This window comes from Cinclus cinclus, chromosome 3, assembly GCF_963662255.1.
Source record: "Cinclus cinclus chromosome 3, bCinCin1.1, whole genome shotgun sequence".
In the NCBI taxonomy this organism is placed as follows: domain Eukaryota; kingdom Metazoa; phylum Chordata; class Aves; order Passeriformes; family Cinclidae; genus Cinclus; species Cinclus cinclus.
In genome coordinates this window covers 80,806,564-80,832,213 of record NC_085048.1, presented here as the reverse complement: position 1 = coordinate 80,832,213, position 25,650 = coordinate 80,806,564, and the positions used below count along the sequence as shown (strand labels likewise).

Below are 25,650 nucleotides of genomic sequence, written 5' to 3'. Positions count from 1 at the left end.
CTGTATCTTTAACCTTAATATATAGAGACTGATGCAAACATAAGAAAATTCCAGTCTATTAGTTACATTTAACAGAAAAAAACCATTCCTCCAAATTACAGTGTTCTGGAAATACAAAGTAATTTGCTTTAGTTTTTTTTAATTATTATTTCCAAATGTTAAGTTACTGGGACAACTGATAAGGAAAATAGGCTTATATAGGAAACTTTAAATAGACTTGCTTTTCAGTGGTATAAGCAAAATGTCCATGTTAGCAGTCATCGTCCAGAATCCTTTTAAATATGTAAGACAGGGACAGCTTTACTAGCAAAACTACAGGAAAATATACAGAAGCAAATAAAATAATTTGCTTGGGAGTGCATCTATCAGTCAAGCAAATCATGACAACTCTATTTCCAAGTTCCCTAAAGAAAATTTTACATCTCATGATCATTCCAAATTAACGCTAATTTCTTCTGTAAGCTTACTTTGCATTTGGATTGGTGAGAGCTCATCTGCCTCAGTATTCTTTAATATGTCCCACATTGCTATATGTTCAAATTTGTTTCCTAGTTAGTTTCAACGAAGATTTGGACAGAAATGGATATGAAATACTTCTACTTTCATTAACATCAAAAAGACTTTTGAAGAAGATCAAAAAGTGCCAAATAGTCTTTTCAGAAAGTGGATTAAAACACTGTAATGATAATACAAGGACAGTATTATCAGTTTTCTATGTACACCAAAACACTGCTTGCTGTTCAACGATATCGATATGTTCACCTACCACTCCCAGCAAATCTTAGTGCAACTATAATATGTGAACTTATTTGTAAACCCCAAGACAATTTACGCAGCAACAAGGTTACATAAACCACAGAACTGTTTGAGATTTTCCAGTACATGAGAATGAATGCTTTCTGAAATCTGTCTTATTTTTGCAGTAATGTGTCATTGTAGTCAAAGATAATGTTTCCTATATAAATCATCTAATTCAGAATCAGATGTAACTGTTCAACGGTTCTGTGCAAGCTTTAGAGGAGGAAGTCTGTTCATCAGAGCAGCTTGGCAAAGAGATTTGGGGTTTTCAGTAAATGTTAGACTGCTTGCATGGCTTTAAAAAAGAAATAAATCTATTAAGGGGAAAACTGCTGATATAATAATTCTTTTGCAAAGCACACAACCACAAAGGGCAAGCCTGCCACAATCTGCTTTCCTACACTGGTATCTATGCATATCTTTATGATCTGAAACGGATTTGTGTGACAATCGAAGCATCACAATTGAAGAAAACTGGTTTAATAAAACAACTGCTGTTTGACCAAGCCTTTTGTTTTTTAATTATAAAAACAAACATTATAAGTTTTCCTTGATTTCTAAACATTCCACATGAAAGGTTTTTGTATCAAACACTGAGATGTCACTCACGCAGCGTGGCATCTTCTTCTTCCCCATCTGGGTTAAACCTATTGAAATGTATGCTGAAATCTGCCTCGGATTCAGCATTTTCCAATTCAGCTGCCACAGGGCCGGTGGCAGGACGAGCAGCCCGAGCCTCAGGCTGGCAGTTTGGCTGTGCTGGCGAGCGGGGGCCTTGGGAAACAGGGCTGGACTTCGGCTTCGGCTGAGCTGGTAAGATGGGGCTGGTAAATCCCAAGTTGCTCAGAGCATCCAGGGTACCATCAGGGTCAATCATGGCATTAATTGCTAAGCAGTCAAAAAGAGATGAGGAGGAGAGGGAAGAAGCCATAAAAAAATGTGATTTTCAGCTACTATAAAAATATGGAAATCCTTATCTCACACTGTTATTTTTATGATGACAGATGTGAGTTTTTATGTGGGCTGCCCATGAAAAAGAAATGGTGCATCCAACATAGATGTAAACTGACACATATATTCAAAAGCAGTTACATATATTAAAACTTTAGATGAAATGAAACTGCACAAACTAAACATGAACTGATGTGTGGACAGGAAACAGAGATGATAAACCATCTATGATTAGGTTATAGGGAGTGAAGGATGGTATTAAATTAAGTGGCTTTTCCCCCAGTGTTACCATTATATTATGCTTTGCTCCACCCCACCCCCAGAAAATAGCCACAGATGCTGATTCCATGACTGTATAAAAGAGCAGTCATTTATTCACACAGTGAGGGCAAACTGAAGTACCTAGTATAATTTCATTTTATCATACTATTAACACATTTGTCACATTTAACAGAACTTGTCTTTTTTATTTCCAAAAATGTATTAACATTTATTACTAATTTGTCTCTAAAGGTGGTTAATGACTTCTCCTGGAACATTATTTTTAAAAAATTATGTGCTCTTGGATATGCTCTAAAAATAACAAATATAGGAAATCTACAACTAACATCATGATGATAAGCAGGGACCACTGATCCCATATAAAAAGATATGATCACTCTGCTGCTTTTAAAAAAAACAGCTACATTTGTTTATCAAATCAGCAATTATAATAATGTGCATAACTGATACTATAAATATATTATAATAAATCACAGTAATCACAGTTTCATGTTATACATACACACATATAGATATATGTATTAAAGAAATTGAAGCCAGCAACCACAGAATAGAGAAGTGAAAAAAGATTTGTACCTTGCAGCTGCTTCTCAACTCTTTTCAGTTCCTGTAAGATTGATGATATTTCCTAGAAAAGAAACAATCATGTTTCATTATCACAGAATCAGAAGACACCCTTAAGCTTTAAGTCTGGCTGTCCACCCAGCACTGCCACTGTAATTCCTATACCATTAAACCATCATCCAGTGCCAGATCCAGATGCCTCCTAAACACCTCCAGGGGTGGTGACTCCACGACCCCTGCGTAATCTGTCCCAATACCTGATCACTCTAACAGCGAAAAATAATATATATTTCTAATATATTATAATATTTAATCTAATCTATATAATCTAATAAAATCTAATATATAATATTCTAATATTTCTAATATCTAATCTGAATCTTTCCTATTGCACCTTAAGGCCATGATGGAAAAATAAAGAAGACTTCCAGTAGGGAAAAAGAGATTTAAACTACCCCTCAGGAGTGAACAATCCCCTCCCAAACCTGTCCAATTGCATTATGCTATTTGGATTGTCCCTCCTGGCATGAACAACACCCCTGTTTGGGTGGCAGTGCTGGAGGCTGGAGAGCCATGTCCCACTCAAACACAGAGCCCTCTGCACCGACTGCCTGCTGCCATCCCCAGGGCCTCATTTGACCCTTGCTCATCTGCCTGTGCCACCTCTGCTCAAGCACAGACTTACAGACACCACAGCTCTGTAGAGATCAGGCAAAGTAACAGCAGACCTTGAAAGGGAAGTGACGGGATAAACTCAGTATTAAATGGAACAGAGCCATTTATAAGATTGTAGAGATGTAACATCTCAGTCAGTGACATGACCACATCCAGGTTCTGTCTGCACCACTGGCCCTGTGCCCATGAGTCCCTGCACAGCACCCTGGTGCTTAGCACTCCTCTGCCTTACACATTTTTCTCCTCTGTGCTGCACTACTTGCTACAGCCACAGCCACAGCAATGCACTCAGAAACACAGCATTGATTAAATGTGCCACATCTTAAGCTGTAGGACCACAAGGAAGGGCCCACAAGGATCATCGAGTTCCAACTCCTGGCCCTGCACAGGACATCCCAAGAATGTGCCTGAGACCATTTTCCAAAGGGTACTTGACCTCTGGGAGGCTTGGGGCTGTAACCACCTCCCAGAGTAATTTCCCTAGTTACATAATTAGCAAATTTATATTAGTATAAATATGTAAATCCTACAATTGAAGGATCTTACACAGAAGAGTAGTGTAAACCCAGCTGCTCAAAAGAGCTGTCAGTAGTATTCTAAAGCTGAGAATTTTCAAAGACACTGATTTCAGAAAACCATTAATCCATTTCAGAAAGCTGCTCCGTACTAAGTGCTGTGATTTTCATGGGTGGCAAAGAGATTGATTATCTTTATGAAGTCATTATCTTTAAGCTGATTTCACAACTGAGCTGGCCATAAATGTTCCAAGGACAAAACAAACATTTACAACTGTCCTCTCTTAATCTGTAGTATTCTGTGGTAAAAAGAAGGCATTGCATTTGAACAAAATATTGCTCTGAAAACTAAGCAGAAACTTGAAAACCAGTGCACAGAGAAAAAAAACCCCAAACAACCCATAAACTTTCAAGCAGAGTGAAATTCTCTAACAGACTGAAAAAAACCCAGTAAAATGGTGAATTTAGGAATAAATATACAACTAACCATTTTTTTTTTAAAGAGTACCTGAACTCCCCATATTTAGGGCATTTAGAATATAAAACACTAAATTTGGATCTTCTTCTAGAGAGGGATAAGATAATTATATTATAGTATTTTGAAAATTAGAAACTCTCATGAGGAACTTGCTTAATTAAATTTTTGAAAAGCCTTATAAAAACTATCAGCAAATCTATTAAATTATAATACTGAGTTTCTAATGATTGCTCTTGACAAATACACCATTACGCAGAAATTACAGGCCAATTCTTTTATACTTCCAGAAAAAATCAGTTTGGAGGAGTTTACTAACTGATGATGAGCTAATAGAGAAGTTCTAGCCTGTTCAATGCCAGAGGAAATGTATTTACATTTGAGCAGTTTTCTCTCCCACAAAAAAACCTGCCTCTGTAAACAGATATTTTTAACAGCAGACTCTGCAGATGGATAAAGCAGGTTGGCTCTGCTTGCTGTCTCATGCAAGGATGTTTTTCAAACCCTATGCTCTGTGTTTAGAAGCAGAGCAGAGATGTAGTGAGACAACAATGTGTGTTCTGTCCCCTCACACTGTCACACAGTCTGGTCTTGAAATAGCTTGAATTAGGCCATAAACCACAGCTGATTTATGTAATTAGGCTGTTACATAAAACAGCCGGAGTTCCAGTGGGCAACCTATGGTTACCACTCCAGAAAAAAAACAACAGGATTGTTTTTCACTGAAAGGTCCTTTTGTCACAAAGTGTCTATGGATTATTTTCATCACATGCATTAAACCACAACAATTTCTGTAAACATTAATAATAAGTAATTAATAGCGTTAGGTATTACATATAAAGTATTAATGATTAGCAGGTAAGTAGTTTTTAGATTGCAAAACAAGTTCATTAAAAGCAATCTAACATTCAAACTAATGGTTGTTACCTTTTGTTAAACAAACATACTGATGGTCTATGCAGTTTGAATCTCTTTTACTGCATTCTTTATCTGAAAAATTTCCTCTGCACAATGACTTGTTTCTTAATGAGACAGTAAGTCTTAGTAATTGTTGAAGATTAGGTTTATTCTTAAAACATAGTGTCTAAATAAGGGCTTTAAGAGATTTTTGTCCTTTTGTCACTGAAAACACATTCCTCTACTGACTACTAAGCCATGAGAAGAGCAGCACAATCAATCCCAGAAAAGGTAACTATTCATACCATGCTTGATGTTTTCACAATAGGAACTTCACTTTCAGCTCGTAACTTGCTTTCAATTTCATCCCAATTTCTGTCTTTGTCCTTAAATAATATTCTAGAAGAAAAAAATTGAACAGTATGTTTAAAATAAAAAAAACCCATAAAATAAATGGAAAGATTAAATTACATGATTAGAGACAACAGCATAAGGAGTAGTAAATGAAAATAAAATATAAAATACTGAAACCTGATGGAATCTAACTTACAGTTTAAATTTCCAGGGAAGCACACAGGCTTTCAGCAAAATCATTACTATGGACATTAAAATGGCAGTTCTGTAGCTGAATACTTGCTTATGGTATATATACAGACACAGCTGGTTCTTTCCTCCAGCACTGACACAACTTTTAAAAGCCAACTATTTTACTGTAGTGAGAAAATTCCCCATTAATACTGCATTTTACAATAATAGCAAAACATAAGATAAAGGAATTCAACTTTTACATTTGTATTTTATATTAATAAAAAATAAAACACTTTAGGAAATTAAAAAAGATAATTTCCTAGAAAATATTTTTATTAACAAGTCTCAGTATGTACATTATATATATGTACATTATATATAGTAGTATGAGTATCACTTGTATCACACGTTTCAAGAGGTCACTACTAATTGTAAAACCCCGAAGCACACTGGAAGACTCCCTGTTTTTATGTTTTGCTTCCTTGCTTGATAAAGTTTTTGTTTTCATTGGCATATAATAAATATAATTCAAACTTCCTTCATTGGTGCAATTGGAAAAGAAAACAAAAAAGAAAAAATGCAATGCACAGATATTTAAGGTCTGTGAAATGACATCATGATGACACAGAGGAGTCCAAATCCACTTCTTCTCTAACTGGTATTTAATAGTTAAAAGTTCAAAAATAGCTGCAGTAAAACTGCTAAGCAAACAAACCACACAATTTCAAATCATGGTCAAATAGCAGTATATTTAAAAGAAGCTATTTACTGTAACTAGGTCTCTGAGGAAATAATTTTTAAGTTGGAAGTTATAATACAGTGAATGTCACAAAGACTAAGAATTTGAAAGAAAGCTGTGAACCTTAGTATCACATTTCTGTTCACCCTTCTTCAGTTACATATATCCTATGGGGAATTTCATTCTCCATTATTTTCCTGTCAAGAATATGTAATTTTGCAAAATATGTACCCTGCCTTATTTTATCAGTACACAGATTTCTGTAGACAACTCATCCAGAAGCTGCTTTAACTCTTCTGCCTTTGAGGTCTTCACTCACTGCTGGCTTGGAGTGTATTTATGTCAGAGGTTTCACTGTGAGGAAGGGCTACTTTGATGACACAACATCATGGGATGGAGGCAAGTGACTACTTCTGCCAGACTTGGGTGTATTCACGTACAAAGCAGACAAGGAGTAAACATTAATACATACTTCCTCTTGGGGAAGGAATAAATTAAAAGTAATCAGAACTGCAATGAAGAAAGCATGAAACACCTTACAGCCTTAACTAGGGTCATCATCTTCTGGAAAAATTCATTGTTGGAGGTCTGGCAAATTTTTGATGTGTTCTGGAAGGGAGTGAAAGAACTTCCAAAGCCATAAAACCTGGATACCAGAAATTTCAAATACAGTGGAAAACGTAGTATTTGCTGGTCACTGAGGACTGCAAATATGCATTAACGAAAGAAGAAGAAAATAAAGCAGAGATAATGAAGTCCTTTATGGGATCATAATTTAAAAAAAAAAAGCAACTTCTGGAAATATTTGAGTCAGTATACAGACAAGCTTATGCAGCTATACTTGCTCTAATATAATAGCATTTATATCACCCTGGAAATCAGCAGGAACATAGAAAGTAAGACTTATTTAGGAGCAAACACCACTAGCAAAAAAAACGCCTAATGTGATATTGTGTGATTTTTCATTTACCTTCTTGCCACGTTCTGTTGAAATAATTCTACCTTAATGTATGTGATCAGTGCCTTTACTTCTGTATGTGATGTTTTTAGAGCTAATGTTCTTACTTCTTTTTTAAAATTTAAAAGGTCTTTATTTCACTGGTCACTTTATTAAAAAAAGAATGGAAAAAAATGAAAGCATTAATTAAAAATTTTGAAACTGTTATTTAAATTATAAAGTGGACAGCCAATTTGTTTTTACTATAAACTTAGGAAGCCTATTTCCTTTTTTACTTCATCTTTATGAACACTTCATTTAGCTGTTTTTAATTTCCTCGGGAGTTGTCATCTTTGTCTTCTTTTGCTCTTCCTCTTTCTAACCATGTATTTCAAGTTAAACAGATACTTTCATAAATGTCTGTTGCCTTCTTCTCTTGCTTTTCCCTATTTTCAGAGGCAAACCTTACTTGAAGAACATATGCAATACACAATCCTGAACTTTGCATTAAGAATTTTCTCTTACTCTTGTCAACCAAAGCAGTCACCAACTGGTTGTACACTCACACATTCAAGTTAAATGGAACTGTCAGTAGAGCAACATGTTACTATTTTTGACATGTCTACACTTTCTCTTAGCTACTATGACATCTTATGAAGGAATATAACTATTTAAGCAAGAATTTTCAATTAAAAATGACAGGTGGCTACATCTGTTGGTTTAGAAGTCAATAGGATCGTACTACCCCCAGAACAAGCAGTTTTTCAGAAGGATTTACTGAAACAGCTCGCTGTCCAATTTGCTTTTCCTTCCTAAAATGCAAAATCCCTACAACAACTTGGTAAACCTACAGGGCCCAATTTTACAGTTCAGCAGCATTTTAACCCTATCTTTTAACAAAGGAAGTTTTACAAGACTTGCAGAGAGGTTGTGTAGATGTTGCACAGTATTGCACATGGTGGAACAGCTCCTCTGCTGGATATCCTGTCCATGTAAACTTTCCTGATATTCCTCTTCACATAAAGTGAAATAAACAGAAGGAATAATGAAAAAAGCATTCATTCCAAATCCTTCTGAATGCTAAAAATGCCATAGGTAACAGTATTTTTTAAAAGACAGTTTTCTACTGTGTACATTTCTTCTGTGACTATTGCACATATCTTTTTTTACTGCTGGGAATGTTGATGGGAACAGACATTTTCAGCAATAACAGCAATCTTAAACAACCCACCTGATTTTGCCAGCTGTTTTGTCTATGGATTGTCTTATCTTGCGAGAAAACTGGAAGACTGAGGACAACAGCAAACTGTCCCCCATAACCTGCAATAAGTTTTTAATAAAAAAGGATATTATTAGTTTAATAGTAACAATTCCATATATTTTGGTATCTTTAACTATAAAAGATCTTACTTATGTTTTAACTAGTATCATATACAGTGGTATTTGAACATTTTGCCAATAAAATAATACACATTTTTTCCCAATATTATAGCCACCTGCTAGAGGTAGGAGAGACAGGACAATGTCTGGAATATTAAGTGGGGAGATAATTTTAAAAGCTTAAAATCGACACATTCTTAGAGAGAATCCTGTTGTGTGCTCACTTCATCTCTGCTCCAAGTCCTTCTGCGGGTAATGGTTGGGGGATCGAGGGCCTCTGTCAGCTGAGGTCTGGCATCACTAGGCCGACCGTTCCCTTCCGGGGGTTTCGCATGCACTACTGGAGGGATTTTTCTAAAATTGAGACTTTCATCAAATACTCGGTCCACCAACTGCGGGATAAAAGAAAAATGAAGTTCATGAAATCTACCGGATATATCCAAAAATCAGATTACTGGGGTTTTTTGTCCTGAAACAGTCTTTAAGATGTCTGTCAAATAATAATAATAATAATAATAATAATTCTGCTGTCTTCTGTAGTATAAAATTATGCATCTCTTATGTAGGAATGTCTTGTACAAATGAACAAGATTTGGGTTTTTTTAAAAATACTAGACATACATGGCAAATTTAGACTACCCCACCAAAATTCTGCTTATAGACTGGTAACATAATAGCTATAATTTCTTGAATAATTTCTTCCTTTGATTAAGGGAACATATCTGTGGAATTAAGAAGAGTACTTTGAGATTTTTTTTCCCAAATCAGTCATAGTGTTACAAAAAGAGCTACACTATCTAAAGGAGATACTGCCACCTGCAGTATGTACACAATGCACCGTATTTTTTGAAGAAGAAAATAATAATTTAATAATGAAAAAAATCTGAGCGAACTAATTGGATCTGAGAAAAAATAGAGTGTTTTACTTCTTTAAAGTTTAGCCACAGTCTGTAAGTGAATTAAACCCAAAATCTATGTGAGTGCATTTATAATTTTTCTGAGTACCCAGCTCACAGATTTCTTATTGCTGTTTATATCTTTTTTTCCACAGAAAGAGACAGTATTAGACTAATCACAGTAAACTAGTGTATTAACCAAAATTTATGCACACAAAAATGAATAAAACACATTTTGAAAGAAATACTATGAAGAAAAAATGCATTACACATTTACAACACATTATTACGGTGAATTGTAACATGGTTGAAAGTGGTGATTTAAAGTCAGATTAACATGTTTACCAGCATTAGACCTGTGATGGTTACTAGAACACGTTAGTCAATATATTCATAGAAGAGCACACCAGAGGTAGGCAAAGAAAATAAGAATTGTTAGGAGCATAAAGCAAACTTATTTCAAGGCAGCTTTTTGACAATGTTATTAAGAAAGAAAATCTAAAGTTAACTGATGGTACCTAAGTATTTCAGTGTTCAGAAGATGCAAGTTTTATGTCACCTGTAAAAAGAGGGACTTTTTTGTTTTTAATAGCTAAGCAAAGAATTAAGTGTATACATTTATATATAGCTGTGCATACACACTAGTATCTTTAAATGCACTTAGATACCATCCAACAGTATCTAAGGCTACAGACAAGCAAGAAACAACTATCTTGTCCTATGTTTCGTGGAAAAAAAGAGACAGACAGATAGTACGCATCCTTTTGACAAGCTGTGTTCACAAAATAACTTCTGGGTTGTTTGTTGAAATGTAAAGGAACTTCAAATCAAAAAAAAACAATGTAGAGATCATGCATACGGGTTGAGTGGAAGTAACTAAAAAGGCTATGCAAAATGCTAAAAGCAAAAGAAATAAAGAAAAGGAAGAACCTTATGCATTTCTCCATGAAGATCTCCTACCTCTTCTCTAGTGTCTATGGCAGAGCCAGGGGTGGTGGCAGCAGTGCTTACTGTGGTACTGGGGGCAGTGCCTGATGAAGTCACTGAATCTATCTCTCCTGCTACATCGTTGATTTCCCGTGCGATGAGAGCCAGATCTTGACTGATCCTAGTAATAAAGACAGTGTTACATTCTCCCCTACAAATACTTTTGGGCCAGTAGAGCCCAGTCTGCAGCCTTTGAGGTTGTAAGTTCTAGTTCCTGATAAAGGTGTTAGGAAAACGTACATGCCTTTCTAAACAGAAAGATTATTTGGAGAACCATAACAGCAAATTTTGCCTGAAGCTTTCAGTAGCATGCCTTTCTAGAGGAAGAAGGTGGAAGGTGATCTCAAAAGACAGAGTATCCTTGTTTTCTTCCTAGGATTCAGACAGATATGTGCAATATGCAGTATCTCCAGCACAGAGGATGGATAGGAAATATGCTGAAAATACTGCACAGATGAGCTGTGTAACATGGCAGTAAATCTGAAATGTTCAGAAAACATTTATTTGTACCTTAGTTTGCCTACTTGAAAAAAATGTTTTCAGGACTTCTGATTTTCTAGCAGCTGCACACCTCACTCAGATCAAGCTACTCATGGGTCTGAAAATCCAGACCAACACCCTAAATCCTCAAATGTAACAAGACAAGTTTTCCAGTGGCAAAAATAGAAAATACCTTTAAAACCTTGATATGATAGTGTTACAAAAATACAGCTGAATTCTCAGCCAAAGATTACTTTTTTTTCCTTCTGATGTACCGCATCAAAAAAGCAGCTTTGCTCTGGCTTGCTCTGCTTGTGCTACTCCTCCCCAGGACGCCCCAAAAGAAGGAGGGAACAAGGTAAAAAAAACCCACAAAGAGAAAGCTAAAAGCCCTTACTAACTGTGGCACCCCAAATCTCCAGCTCGGATCACAGAGTTGAGAAGAGCAGACTGCTAAGCGACCCCCTTTGCAAAGACAGCAGTGAAGGCACAAAGCTGACAGTGCCACTTCTGCGCCACCGAGGACTCAGTGACGCGCAGCACCCGCCACTCCAGTGGAAGGAGGTGCACAGCCAAGTGACAGTGACACACCCAGGGCTCCACAGAGACCAATTGTTCAAGGTGAACTTCTTTCTGCTCTTGATTCTCACTTCAAGTCAAGAACAATGGACACCACTGGCCTAGAGACAGCTTAAGACTAAGTGAACAGAATTTCAACTAGAAAGGTGAACGTACCTAGAGAAAATTCCAGTCAAATTCCAACACTATTTTGTGGATAACCATCAGCAATCCACAATGAAGTGCAACTTTGTGTGGCTTAGATACACATATAACTGGAAGAAGGCTGTAGACAAATATGTGGCAATTTACACATGCCATTCAAAGTCCAATATTCTTAGTAGTAGAGATACTAAAACAGCTACTTCCTTTGTTTCATACAGTCATCTAACCTTTTCCTTAGACAAATTGCTACTATTCATATTTGATTTTCCGGGACAAATTCTGGTATTTAATGAGCAGTTGTGAAGAAAATAGATTATTTCAACTATCAGCAATTTTTCCAAAGAAAAATGTCATTAAACACCATAATCAAAAGTAACATCAATTAACAAAGACTTAACTCTTCACAGAAATCAGCAATGCTTCAACATGACACAACCACTTCATTTGAGTTCTTACCAAGAAATCAAAACTGCATGAAGTGTCAGATCACTATATAAAAGTTAATTCAAATGAATCCCGGAAAGTATCAGAATGAAAAACTCTAACATCAATGGTAAGCAACTTGGTAGATAATTACCACAGTCAAATATCAGTCATGTGAACAAAATCTGGAATAATTTTCTATGTGACAGTAAGATATAGCCCACTACTCAATTACATTTCTGTATAGAAACAATATAGAGTACTTAACAAGAAGCACTGTGAAAAGGATTAGAAACCAGCTGTGAGCTGAGCCTGACTTACGAAGTTTTCAAGTAATTCTACATTAACTTTCAGAAGCAGAAATTTTTGCTTAAGTATAAGGAGTATGTTTTGTGTAACCAGGGACAAGAGAATTAGGCTTTAGGTGCACACTATTTACTCTGCTACTACTTTAGGCTGCCTTGCAGATCTCTACTGCTTCCTGCATCAGACCTAGCAATCATACAAGGCAAAACAATTCACAGAGGCAAAACTAAAAAACCTCAAATTCCCTAAATCCCTCAGCCCACTCCAGGAAATGCTGCTTTAGATCCACTTGGTGAGCAGACTCAGGCAGCTACACAGCTCCATAGGGAACAGACTCAGTTTCCAACACAGGAAAAGTTGAGAACACAGGGCTTGGGATTGAGAGAGCATGACCACCTTTTTAAAAAGCCTGGAATTCTAGTTCTTACTTACCTGTAGTGAAAAAATGCCCATTGTTAGAAAAAAACACAAGGTAATCAGAATACTTCTAAGATATCTGTAATCGTGCTGAACTACTGGATTACTAAAAACATTTTTATGCTTAACCTACTATGTTATACTTCCTATACTGAGCCAGTGGATTTTGTAACAATACTTTAACATATACGTGAAGCTCCTGTTGTTCCAAGGGTGTAAATTCCCTCCACGTCAAAGTGGCTTTAAATCAAGTTTAGTTATTCCAGGAAGTTTCTCTAAACACCTCTTTCAAATTTTCAATTTTATTAACATCTGTAAATTGTGAAGTCTGTGAAAAGTGCAGACTGGGTCAGCCATGGAGGACCAGTTAGAACACAGCAGGACAGTAACACGGATGCAATGAAATATTTGCCATACAGTTTCTACACTACTTTCTGCCACACGTGTGTTTTATGAAACTTATCCTTACACCTGCCTAATCTCAGCAGTTATTCAACAAGAACAACAACAAAAATAAATCAACTAATTTTAGTAAGAGCATATAACCCTCTATTAATTTTTTAAAAACTCTAAATATAGCTGAAGGAACCCTGAACATAGAGGCTGCACTGACGGCTGGGTTGGAAAAAGAAAACAGGGTAGGCAATAATAGAGCCTATGGTTAGCAAGGACATAGAAGCAGAGACAAAAAGTACCTTACAGAGGACAGAAGTAAAAATTAAAGCCAGGGGAGCAAAAATGTGAATCACTACAAAGCTACAGAGGCACAGAAAGGATGAACTAGTGACCTACAGCAAGTGCTCTCAGCAGAGGCTAAAACTGGTACTGGAAGCAGTAGCAACAAATAACAGTAACCTAGAATTTCTCAGATGCTAAATGCTACTTTTCTTTACCTTAAATAAGCTCATTTAATGCAGGCTGTGTGAAATTTCTACATAAACCTAAACATTTAGCAATACTGATCTGATCCTCTCAGCACTTCCACTGAAAATAAAGCTGAAGAGGTAGGATAAGTACACAGCCTTTAGAACAAATTTTAAAGCCAATACATCAATGTAGGAAAGGGTGAGAATCCCAAGGGAAGAAAAAACTGCAAACCTAACCATCAAATGAGTTTAGACTAAATCATCAATTAACTCCAGGAAAAATCTCTCCTAGAGGAGCAAAACATACCAACAAGTCTTAATGAAGTAGAGGTTCAGCATTACTATTTATCAGGAGGAGCTAATATGATATGGCTATAAATTATTTTTCCCATATAAACACAATCCTTCCTATAACCATCTCTAGCTTCAGACTTCTGAAAAGAAAGAGATGTTCTAGGAAAATTATTTTGAAAATGTTTATTTCATTATTTATCCAGATACTATATGAGACTCCCTTAGTTATCTTCTGTGTGCCTCTCAAGCCTCTACATCTTCCCTTTGCACAGATCACACCAGAAAAATGAATGCTGAAAAATATTACCAAGATCAGGAAACAAAACATAATTAATCACACTAAGCAAAACACTTCCACAGTATTAAGAAAATACTCCACACTATTAAAATTAATCTTAAAAGGAAAACATGTTTCTTATTTAGGCTTCCCAATTAAGTTCTGTGAATATCTTTGAAACCTGAATACTGACATCTAAGTACTAAATAACATTTACATGCTTGTGCAAGCTCTCTGAAGTTTTCACTGCCTGGGTGTTGCATGATATGGGAATAACTGGTTACCAGAATGTGCAACTAACTTTTCCTTGGTTCACTTGAAGCAGAATGGTACCACCAATAACAGAGGTATTGCTATACTAATCTCATGGACTTGTAACAAAAAACAATTACTTTCTTGGTGAATAGGCATGACTTAAATCAGAAAATACCTAACATGAAATAATGTCTTGATAAATCAAAAATTAAAATGAGAACATGGTCTCTCACATTCCAAAGCTTACTTTTTTCTTTCTCTGTCACCTGCGATCGATCTGAAATTTTATCTCAATATGTAAAGGGAATACAAAATCACATACACTTCAGCCTCAAGAAATAAATAAAGTACCTCTGCAAGTCCCAATAATGCAACTGAAAGTTCATCTTCTGGGATTTGGCTATCATAAATCAGAAGTTACCCTCATTTTCCACTAAACAGATGTGCTGGTGATGTTAGTGCTCTGTCTGCCAGTCTCATAAGAATTTTAAGTTACCCATTCAGTTAGTGAAGGAAAGCAGCAAGCAGTGATACAGAACATCCATCTTTGTGCTCTATGTGCACCTGTACAAGTGGTTGGGCAAAATGCTGTGCTATTTTAGGGCACTCCTTTCAAACCAACCTTGCTATCTCTTCCCGGTGGGCAGTCCAGTCACGAATGTAGTCTTCCTGCTCCTTTATCCTGTGCTTGAATGTGTTGCTGCTTTGAGCTGCTGTCCCAGCGCTCTGCAGTCGCGTGGTTTTCAGGGCTGGAGAGGTACGCAGACGGGTATGTTTAGGGGAATTACGGTTTGATCCGAATTCATCTTCTGAGGTGGAAGCATAATCTGTAGGAAAGCGCCTCCATCTTGCACTTACTAAATTAGTTTAATTATTAAAAAAGAATTATTATGGCATCTTTAATAAGAAAAAACAGCATTATTTCAGTAACATCACCAAAATACACAGCTATTCATTATGCATCCCCAGGTACCTCACAAAAGGTTTATTTACTACGTCTTTAAAAGAAAGCTACAGAATTTGTGTTAAATAAAAAATATTGATTAATAAAAACATAAAACTAATGCTCTTTGTACAGCGATGAGTGAAGTAAGATGTAAAAGCCAGCGATTGCATATGAGCTCAAACAAACAAACAAACTGCATTACAAAACAAGGGCCCAATTCATTAACACTTAAGTTTATAGTCAGATTGCACTTTTTCTGCAGATTTTTTTCCCAAATTTCATTCAAGGTTTATGTGATATGCAAAAAAAAAAAAAAAGATATGAAGGAAGGATGGAGCTGGCACCAAGCCTGGTATGCGTGCTTACATAAGGAAAGCATGACACTCCTAGATGATGAGTAGGTCTTTTCCAACCTTAATAACTCTATGATTATGTGTTTAGTTCAGAAAAAGAATACGTAAAATTAACATTGTGTTATGAAAATCTGCAGCACGTCCATAAGAAAAGCAGCCTCAGAGAAAGAAGTATATATTCTGACATGCAGCACATAAAGAATTATAGAGCCATGATGCTGAGGACAGCCTGAAGTACAGGAGAACTGAAAGTAAGTAGGAGGCTCTTGTCCCCTTATGAATTACTGAAATCTACAAAACAGATTTCAGATGTGCTGCCCTCAAACATTCCAAGCAGGAAGGGATACCACCAAATGAAAAGAAATCCCCACCACCACAACCTGCTAAATTGTTGCAGAGGATTTAACACCCCAAATTCATTGACATTCATGAGGCTCTGTAAGTACTGCAGAAAATATATAAAATAAATAAGTGTGTGACAACCTATTGGTGATTGAAAAATAATAGGATCTAATTATGTAAATTGTTTTTTAGTATTAAAAAACACAAGAATTAAAAATGATTTTGCCTGCTACATTAAAAAAACCCCAACATCAGAAATGAAGTATGCACCAATATGAATTTAAGTAACGAATAATGGAAGTAGTTTTTGTATGATGGTATGTACAATATGACATTGGTGTATAAGCTTACATCCTTTCCCTCATATAAATAATGAAGTTTCAATTGCTGAAAACAAAAATATGCTTGTGTAATTTTTTTCAGGTTTAAATGTAGGTTTCAAATTATGTCCAGTTCTACTTTTTAAAAAATTTTCTAACTTTATCATAGAAAGTAACAATGTCTCCCTAATAACTTTCTGATGTCTTTTAGGAGGTTTCAAAGTTATTTGATTTTAGGGAAGTAAAACATAAGCAGAAAAAATGCATTTTTCCACAAACAGCATGCAAGCAATATGTGACCAAAGTCCAAAGAGATTTATGAGTTGGGCCCACATTTTTTCATCATTTTTTGTTTAAATTCTTTGTCCCAGTTCATTATTAATTATATTCTTCAAAATAATTACAAAATTAATCTTAAAATCTCTCAGGTAAGACAGTTCAGCAACTCAGCGCTGTACAATGAGCATATGTAATAACATATTTAAAAACTAAAAATTGAATGAGAAGTGAAATATCAGAAACAGATTTGATTTCTAGTACTCTACCACTGTAAGTTTCAACATCAGGGTCTGGGTCTGGGAGAAGCTTGGATTTCTCTGTGTACAAAATAGTGTTTTATCATGTTAATTAGATTTAAAACATTCAGATTAGAAGCATTTGCTTAAATAAAATATATTGATGAGATTAGTCTTAGGTCCTCTTTTCCACCCACAGTTTTTTAGGAAAAGATTATACTTTCAATCAAAGATACTGAATTTTGTAAAGGCTTAAACATTTCAGAGATACCAGCTGAAATGACATTAATAACAACAATTTGCAACATTACATAGTATCATAAACCCTCAATTTTTAAGACCATTCAATTTTAAGGCCTTGAAATGTTGGGGTGTTACATATAATCAATGGGTTTCTCTTTAATATGAGGAAAAAGTTATTGTAGGCCTACCAGTAAAAATCTCAAGGTTGTGTAATTCATGACAAGCATATCCAAGCATGTTTCCCAGTTAGGTAGCTATACATTTGCATATATATGCTTTTAATACTATCTTTCAATTACACAGGCCCAAAATGTCATTGTAGCTTATGTACATTTCTGAAAGCTGTTGTGTAGTTGCTTATTTCAGACACCAAAGACTGTGAATATCAGTACCACTAACTAGAAAATCCTTCAAAACCCTGTCTAAAATAATCAGCATTCAAACCTAATTTAGTGACTACTTTGTGAGAAGTATAATGTCCTGACAACCATCAAGTCGGCAAGTTTGGTGATTTGGACAACATACTCTCACGTCAAAGATCTGAGAATAAATTTTATTGAATATATCCCTTAAAAAAGTTTTCTACTCCCATTGATACATTGGCTTTTCAAGGTGCATTTATTTCCAAGTTCCTGCTACTAAAATGTACTTAGTAAGTGCTGTTTTTACTCCGTTATCAATTTCTTTCCCCCCACAGATACCTCAAAAGCTTTGATCAAACTAGCTGCCAGCTATCAGCAATGACAGCTCGGTCAGCAAGCCAGCAGAGCTGTCAAACACAACTGGCTGCTCAAGGTGTCTCTGTTCTGACTCAATGCCTCATTTTACAGTTGCAGCTTAGCACTTTTGCACGAGTTCTGATCCTGCCGTTTGTTTTCCCGATACATAGCTCCTTCCATAACATCATCTTCAATTTTCCTCCACCGTGAAAATAGGTCTTTGGTCTCCTCTGTTTTTACTGATCACACTCTACTGTTTGATGATGCAGTACCTTGATCAGACCTTTCACTGCTTGTGCTATAAAGTCCTAAACTAATTCTGCTTCACGTGTCTTCACAGCGTTGTCAGTTATCAAGCCTCCTACCACAGAAACACTCTGGTAATGACTTGAATGCTGACAGTTCTCACCCAAGATGTTCCATTTATCTGCTTGCCCCTCCATAAAAAAGTAAGCAATACTTCACTGCATCAAGGATTAGAACTGATTCTTGAAATTACAGACTTGCTGCTAGCTCTGACAATTTTAACCCTATTATGTTGCAATTCACCCACATGAAGTACAAGACAATTAAAAAAACCCCAAAAACTACATCGTACTCTGCTCTCATTTTACAGTCTGAATGTCTGAATATTGATTTGAGAAGTGCAGAAATAACTTTCTCTTTGCAGGCTGGATTTAAGAGGCTGCCAATGCTTGCTGATCTACAATGTGGTACTGTTAACTGACCTTGGATGAGATAACCCATGGAATATATTTGACATTTTGAAAGCAGCTAGACCCCTGGTAAAGGAAACAAAACTCCAAACCCAATACTGGCAATAATAATTCATTTTCCAGTCTTTCTATGTCTAGGGAGAGAAAAAAATCCATTCCTGTTATGCCTTGATTAAATATGCCTGAAGTAAAAGATATATTCAAACAGTTGAGGCACTTTAGTCAAGCACTTCATTAGTATTTTCCAGAAGTGCTGAAATTAACTGAACTGTTGACTTTTCTAGAAACAAAATTAAATAGAGGAATTAAAAGTGGCCTATGTGTAGTTGAAGATGCATTTATACATACATATATATATATATATATATACACACTTCTATATACACTAAAGATTACAGCACTTTCAAAGCAATTCAGATTTCCCTAAAGTATAATCTAAATAAATCAGCAAAAAAATGATACAGTAATGCTACTGATACAGACAAAATTCAGAACTCTGAATCCTAAACAGCAATAATAATATTTTTTTACTTATATAATAACAAGACTTAACTGGTTTATTATTGATGATTTTGTTTTGAAAGTATCTGACTGATCCATTAATTGCTTTCAGATTCTGACCTTTACATTGATAGGCTTCTCCACCGATATACATTAACTGATAAAGCTTCACGAGACAGAAGCTATTACCACTGTAGATTTTTCTAATAATGGTATTTGAAAATTACCTATATTACTATGTTGGTGTTAGATTATTATGAGGAGATGGCATCTTTTTTCTCTTGAAAATAGTGTTTTATACAAGCTACAGTAAACTTTGACTGTGTGACGTAGGTAAATGAACATTTAGCAAAGACAACAAAATGACAGACTCATAGAGTGAGAAGAGAAAGATACACTCACTTCCCTTAAGAGAAGCAGCAAACCAGTTCAATGCAGCAACCTGGGAAAAGTTTAGGAAGCCTGCAATACTCCACATGGACACAAAACTCAAAATTCATAGAGAGTTTTGTGAAAAACAAAAGCAATGGAGTGATGAACAACATCTGCACTTTTCAAAAATCAGCATTATCATAATGTGAACTAGTATTCACTATTAAAAATAAACATATGTAAGTCTTAACTGGCACCTCCCTACCCTAGCACTGCCACCGTTCAGGCTGCATCATCAATTCAAAATTTTGATTAAAATTGAAAAGATGCTGCTTTTCCAATTATATCTTTCAAGGAAAGACCAAATTTTTATACGAAGTGTCACCTGTTTTGGGTACCTTTGTAGACCCCTGTCATAGTAGCAAAAAGAATCAACTCCACAGTTCAGCAAACACCTCATTTATATCTCAGCAGAAATTTTTATTAAGACAATGAATGACACAGCCAAAAGTAACTACCTGGGGAATACACAATGCTGAGAATCCTGACATGGTCCACTTATGATATACAAGCAACAGAAGGACAGAAGTAGTGTGGGAAATTAAGTAACACAGTGGCTTGCATCGAGTCAGAATGGGATGTAGCAATATGTCAGTGCACTACAACACCAGAAGCTACTCTATTAATTTTATTCTGAGGTTGTGGATGGACTGCAAATATGGTAAAGCTGGTAGCATGACAATTCCAAAAGCAAGCAAGCAGACATTTATTTTAGATACTCATTTCACAAGAAAGTCCACTTTTTTATAATTACATTTTATTTTGATAGGTTTAATACTGCTGTTGAAAAAACGTACCAGCTTTCGCACCATTTGCACTAAGAATGTTATGTTAACTTCTACCAAAATAGTAGGCTAAAATTCATAGGTTGTATGGATTTTTCTTCACAAATGTAAGACAAGGTAGAGTGACAACCACACCATAAAAGATCAGCATGATCTGGAAATCATGATAATCATAAATCATAAATTGCCATGATTTGGAACAGAATGTGAAATAATCCAAGATAAGGCATACCCTTTAAAACAAATTATTTTATATTTAGTTAGGTACTACATAGTTTTTCAATTCATTACTTCAATGCTATTATTAAAAAAATCTCTGATTGCCTATCTGCAAGCCTACCTTATAAATAAATATTATATCTTTTATTACTAAATAGTGTTGCTGACCTTCTGAACTGCTACTACCATGATTTGAGCAAAGAGATCTTGGGTCTGTTTTTGCACTAAAACAAATGATTGCTGATGATTTGACTGTTCCATTTCAGCTCTGTTTTACTGATTTCAAGATGAAAACATATCCGAAGAATTAAAGGATTACAATGTCTTGTCTTTATGATTTTAAATCAGAGATACCTCCACAGGACCTGCCATGGAAGCCTCTTATTCCAAAGGAAAAAAAAAAAATCGCATCAACTAAAACTCAACAGTTTCATAAGAGCTCTTTCTTAAACAATTTCTTTTAAAAATGTACATGTTAAAAACATCTAGTATTGTATAAAATCATTCAAATAATCTCACATACCTGAGGGAGAATTATGAGCTGAAGCCAAGGATTTGGATTTTGAATCTGAAAGTCGAGAAATGCTATTGGCTCGAGTTCTAGCAGACATTTTAGCGCCATCTCCTCCCGAGAGTAACCTTGAACCACTTCTGATAATTGCTTCTGGGGTACGTGATGAGGCAGTGCTTCTGGTTATTGTTGCTTCAGAATCGCTACGTGCTGATAAAGAGCCAAGTCGATTTCTGCGAGGCTGAGCAAGTAAGTCTATTCTGGAAATATTTCTCCTCCCTGATGGAGGTTTTGATGTAGAACTTGTAGTGGACACTTCGGAAGCTACCGAAGCCTTATCAGCATCAGCAAGCTCACTATCTGAGACTTCACCAAGGCGTGCTCTGCGCAAGAGAGAAGTCCTTGTGGGACGAGGTCTTGGAAGAGTGGTGGATTTACTAGACTGCCCAAGTCCAACAGGAGAGGTTTTTGATTTAGCTGACTTTCCTTCCATCTTGGAATGTACAAGTTCGTCTGCTGAGGCAAAAGGAACTCTTCCATGTGATTTGCCAGAGTAGGTTTCCTGGTCAGATGATAGGATATCAGAAATGGCAGAATGAGGTACGCTGGATGTTTGGTCATCATCTGTTAAGTCTACTGACGGTTGTCTCATTCTTCCACTGGATTGCACAGTTTTGCGAGCATCAGCTCTAGACCCACCATCTGAAGATCGACTCTTTGTTTTCTTTTCCATCTTTTCTCTGGCACTTGCAGACGATTTTAAAACATCCTTTGAAGGGGAACCAGTGGAACATCTATCTTTATATAAGTTCGTAAAGCTCTTCCGCTTCTGCGTGGATTTTCTTTCAGTGTCACCAGTAACAAGACTGATTGTGCTGGCTGTATCGACATCTGATTCTGGTGATATGGAATTATCTCTGTTATAACTAGGAGTGTCAGGACCTTCATCAGTTTTATTTTCTTCACGCAATTTAGCTTCAAGAAAAGCCATTACAGCTTCTGTGTCTTTTAAAATGAGTGTTGTATCTATACTGGAATCAGTGTCCATTGAATCACTTCTGTCACGTAACCTGTTTGCAGATACTAAAGGGGCAGCAGAACCACTCTGCTTATTAATGTGAGGAATAAGTTCTATAGGGATATTTGTGCTAGGCTTATCTATAGTAAAGCTACCTTGCCTTACTAATGGTTTTGAAGATTCCTTTTTTTCTCCTCCAAGTACTTTAGGACTTTGTCCTCTAATGATTTCCTCATTTTTTCTTCTTTTTCCCTCAATCTGCGCCAACTTAATTTCTGCTTTATCTGTAACATATCCAGGAGCATTATCTTGATTATCCAAAGTTTTGGGTGACACAACAATCTCCTCCCTACCTTTCTCAACCTGGTTTGTAGCAGATTTCGTAGAGGATAATTTTGAGGGTGTCCAGTGTCCTTGCTCCTTTCTTTCTTGTTGTTGAATTTTTGCTAAAGCTTGTCTCACCACAGAAGTTTCAACTCTCTCTTTACTAGAAGAGCTGGGAAAAGAAAAAACTTTCTCTCCAGTAGCTTTGGGTGAAATACCATTCATTGTTCTGCTTGACTTAGCATCTGAGGCACGAGCTGGAGTTTCTTTCTCCTGAAGTTCAGTGTCTTGCTTTTCACCTATTTCTGACCTCTGATGAGATAAAGTTTTTGGTTTTGAGTTTTCATTTACTTTCTCTTCTACGGGAAGCTGTGGAAGTGTCCTCCTCTTTCGCTCACCTTGGCTGGTCATAGAAGCAGCTGAACCAGCACTTCTAACAGAAATACCAGACTCACTGATGTCTGTGTCTAAAAATGAAAGAGAAAAAAAAGATTTGAGAAGGCATTTCAACAGCAAGGCAAATAAAAAGATTTAATGTTTAAGGCTGCATAAGGCTTAATACAACATAGAACTGAAAAAGTCATCAGTCCATTCTGCTGTTCTATGGCAAGATCATTTATATTTAGACAAGTAGAAAAACATTTAATGAACTCTTTTATTCAGCTGAATCACAAATCCAAGCAATGCTTTTATGATCTCACAGGTTAAAACACGTAAGAAATCACTATTATATCAATTAGCGCACCATTACAACAGGAACTGCAAAGCAAGTCTTACATTTCTAAACACCTTTGGGACCAGATTTCAAAACCACCAAAAATAATAAGATCCTCCTTCTTCCTCCCTACTTCCCTGTTATACAGCTGTAGGTCTGTTTTGTGGACAGACTACAGCCTCTCCCTGCAAGGCCTCACCTCACTCAGGAAAGAATCTGCAGTGCTGGGAGACGTTTCTAAGCAATATTGAAAAGCCCCACTAACAAAGAACTTACCATAGCTGAGAAAGCAAAACTAATGCTTTTATCTCAAACAAGACACTGTAGTATTGAATTGTATAGAACACGTTTACAAAGCATCTAAAGAATGCAGTACTACTGCTAAAGCACTTGCATTGAATTCGTATTGTGCATAGAATGAATACTGCTTCGGTAGAAAAGCGTGGCCATCCCATGGACTGTAGCAAGGAATAACTGTTTAAGAAACCAAACTTTATTTTTCCACAGTGATGATGACTGTGCCCTCCTTGCCCATTTAGCAAACACAGCAGTTGTGCTGCCAGATGCAAGCCTTTATTACTCAAAGGTGATATAAATTCCTCTATGAATTGCTCCAACTTTGAATATTTGGATAGAAAAAATTCTTTTTGCCATTAATTTGTCTGCTCTTGCAATATAACTGGACACACTTAGTAAAACACACCTCTCAATTCCCTTTTTGCCAGGAGAGATCTGTAACCAACTGCTCTGCATACCCTGTTGGGACCTTCCTATCACAGCTTGCCACCAACATTGGTTGCTCCAGGAGTATGAACTGGAGTATAGGGTTTCTCTCTCTGCAAGAATCCTCTAAGCAATTAATTATCAACAATCACATTGCATGTATACCTGCTGCTTTCTATCCGTGCTCTTAATCTATCTTTTCTCTTTGCAGCATCACACCTTTGATGAAGAATGCACAAGGACTCACAGCTTTATTTTCTATAATCTATGTTAAGACACTGATTTGAGAAACAGTAAGTACCTCTGAAATCTAAGCAAGGTTTCTAGTTCCAGGACTGCTTTTTTTCTTGAAAATTATGAAACAAATTGAAGGTTCAATGAAAATCAGTATGATTGCCATCTGTGAAGATTGACTTCTCTCAGACATGCCTACCAGCTCAAATATTTTGTGCATATATAAGCATTTAACTTGCTTCCTGGTGAATTTCAAACAGCCTTTAGTGAAAAAAAAAAAAAAGACGTGGAGTTGTTCAGCATAATATCTCGCTATATATGTGTTATGTGAAGCTGAAATACTAAGATTTCTAAAGAAGATGCAGGCACCTAAGTCAACAAGACATGTTTTGTGAATTGGTTTTTAGATGTACATACTAAATTTTATTTTTATTACACCATTGGTTCTTTAGTGTGTTGGTGCTTTGAATGCTTTATTTCCCCTTTAGTAATTTAGAATTCTTGCAGTACAGATATGCACTACAAAGTATTTCCTTCATTTTATCTCGTATCTTAGTTCTTATAATGGTAAAAAAAGCCTCTCCAAAGCAGATCCTAGGTAGTGCCTTGTCTGAAAGTCACCATTTTAAAAAATGAAAGACCACCAAAGCTCCCAATTAACCACGCAAAGGATCAGTCTCAATAGCAATGATTTTAAGTGTCCCGTATGTACACACCCAATCCTTTCAAACAGTTCAAAATTTTCTCTTGATTTCTATAATTCTGTGTGTATCAGTTAATTTAATTTTTTGCCTTTCCATCTCTTTTGTCTTTTAGTATCCTAGGAGAAGTTCAATGCTTAGGAGAGGAAGAAAAGCTACAACAGAAGCAGCAGACACTGATAAGAATTCTTTCATGCATTGGTAGAGATATATGCATTACGCAACATCAAAACCAAAACTTCTTTGTAAAATTTCTCACAAAAATGATCATAATTTCTGCAGTGAAATTGGCAGGAAGAAAAAAAAGCAGAAGAGAAGTAAGGCATGTAACTTGTTTATAGTTAAAGAATAAACACAATCAGAAAGGGAGATAAGGTTGTTCATTGCTTAAGAGAAAGCTTCTGGGTTTTTCAAGAAATATAAAAGGTCTGTATTTCCAAGATAAGGAAGGATGCTATGCTTCAGCTGAAGTCTCTCAGGTTGGATTGTTTAATAATGATTACACTGAAGTCCAATTTAGTCTAAGAAAGATGTAAGGAAAGAAACATACCATGCAGACCAACCCAAAGTGTATTTAAGTGAAATTTTCTTTAATATTAAACAATTTATAAACTCTCCTGTTTTAGTAACATTCAGTGGAATACTGGCATGCAGACACCACCATTGCT

The 25,650-nt window shown here is 36.0% G+C and overlaps 1 protein-coding gene across 3 annotated transcripts in view; it reads right to left on the bottom strand.

Annotated features, from left to right (window-relative positions):
- Nucleotides 1-1,399: 1,399 nt before the first annotated feature.
- Nucleotides 1,400-25,650, bottom strand: part of CEP170 (centrosomal protein 170) — a 65,636-nt gene continuing 41,385 nt past the window's right edge. For 2 of the 3 annotated variants that reach the window (XM_062489205.1, XM_062489206.1), the window contains exons 12-19: nucleotides 21,280-23,076; nucleotides 15,288-15,522; nucleotides 10,598-10,745; nucleotides 8,966-9,133; nucleotides 8,593-8,681; nucleotides 5,463-5,556; nucleotides 2,608-2,659; nucleotides 1,400-1,686 (exon numbers count right to left, since the gene is read on the bottom strand). In XM_062489205.1, coding sequence (XP_062345189.1) covers nucleotides 1,400-1,686; nucleotides 2,608-2,659; nucleotides 5,463-5,556; nucleotides 8,593-8,681; nucleotides 8,966-9,133; nucleotides 10,598-10,745; nucleotides 15,288-15,522; nucleotides 21,280-23,076 — 2,870 coding nt within the window. Of the gene's footprint in view, nucleotides 1,687-2,607; nucleotides 2,660-5,462; nucleotides 5,557-8,592; nucleotides 8,682-8,965; nucleotides 9,134-10,567; nucleotides 10,746-15,287; nucleotides 15,523-21,279; nucleotides 23,077-25,650 lie in introns of all 3 variants that reach the window. The other variant, XM_062489208.1, reaches the window with a different exon arrangement.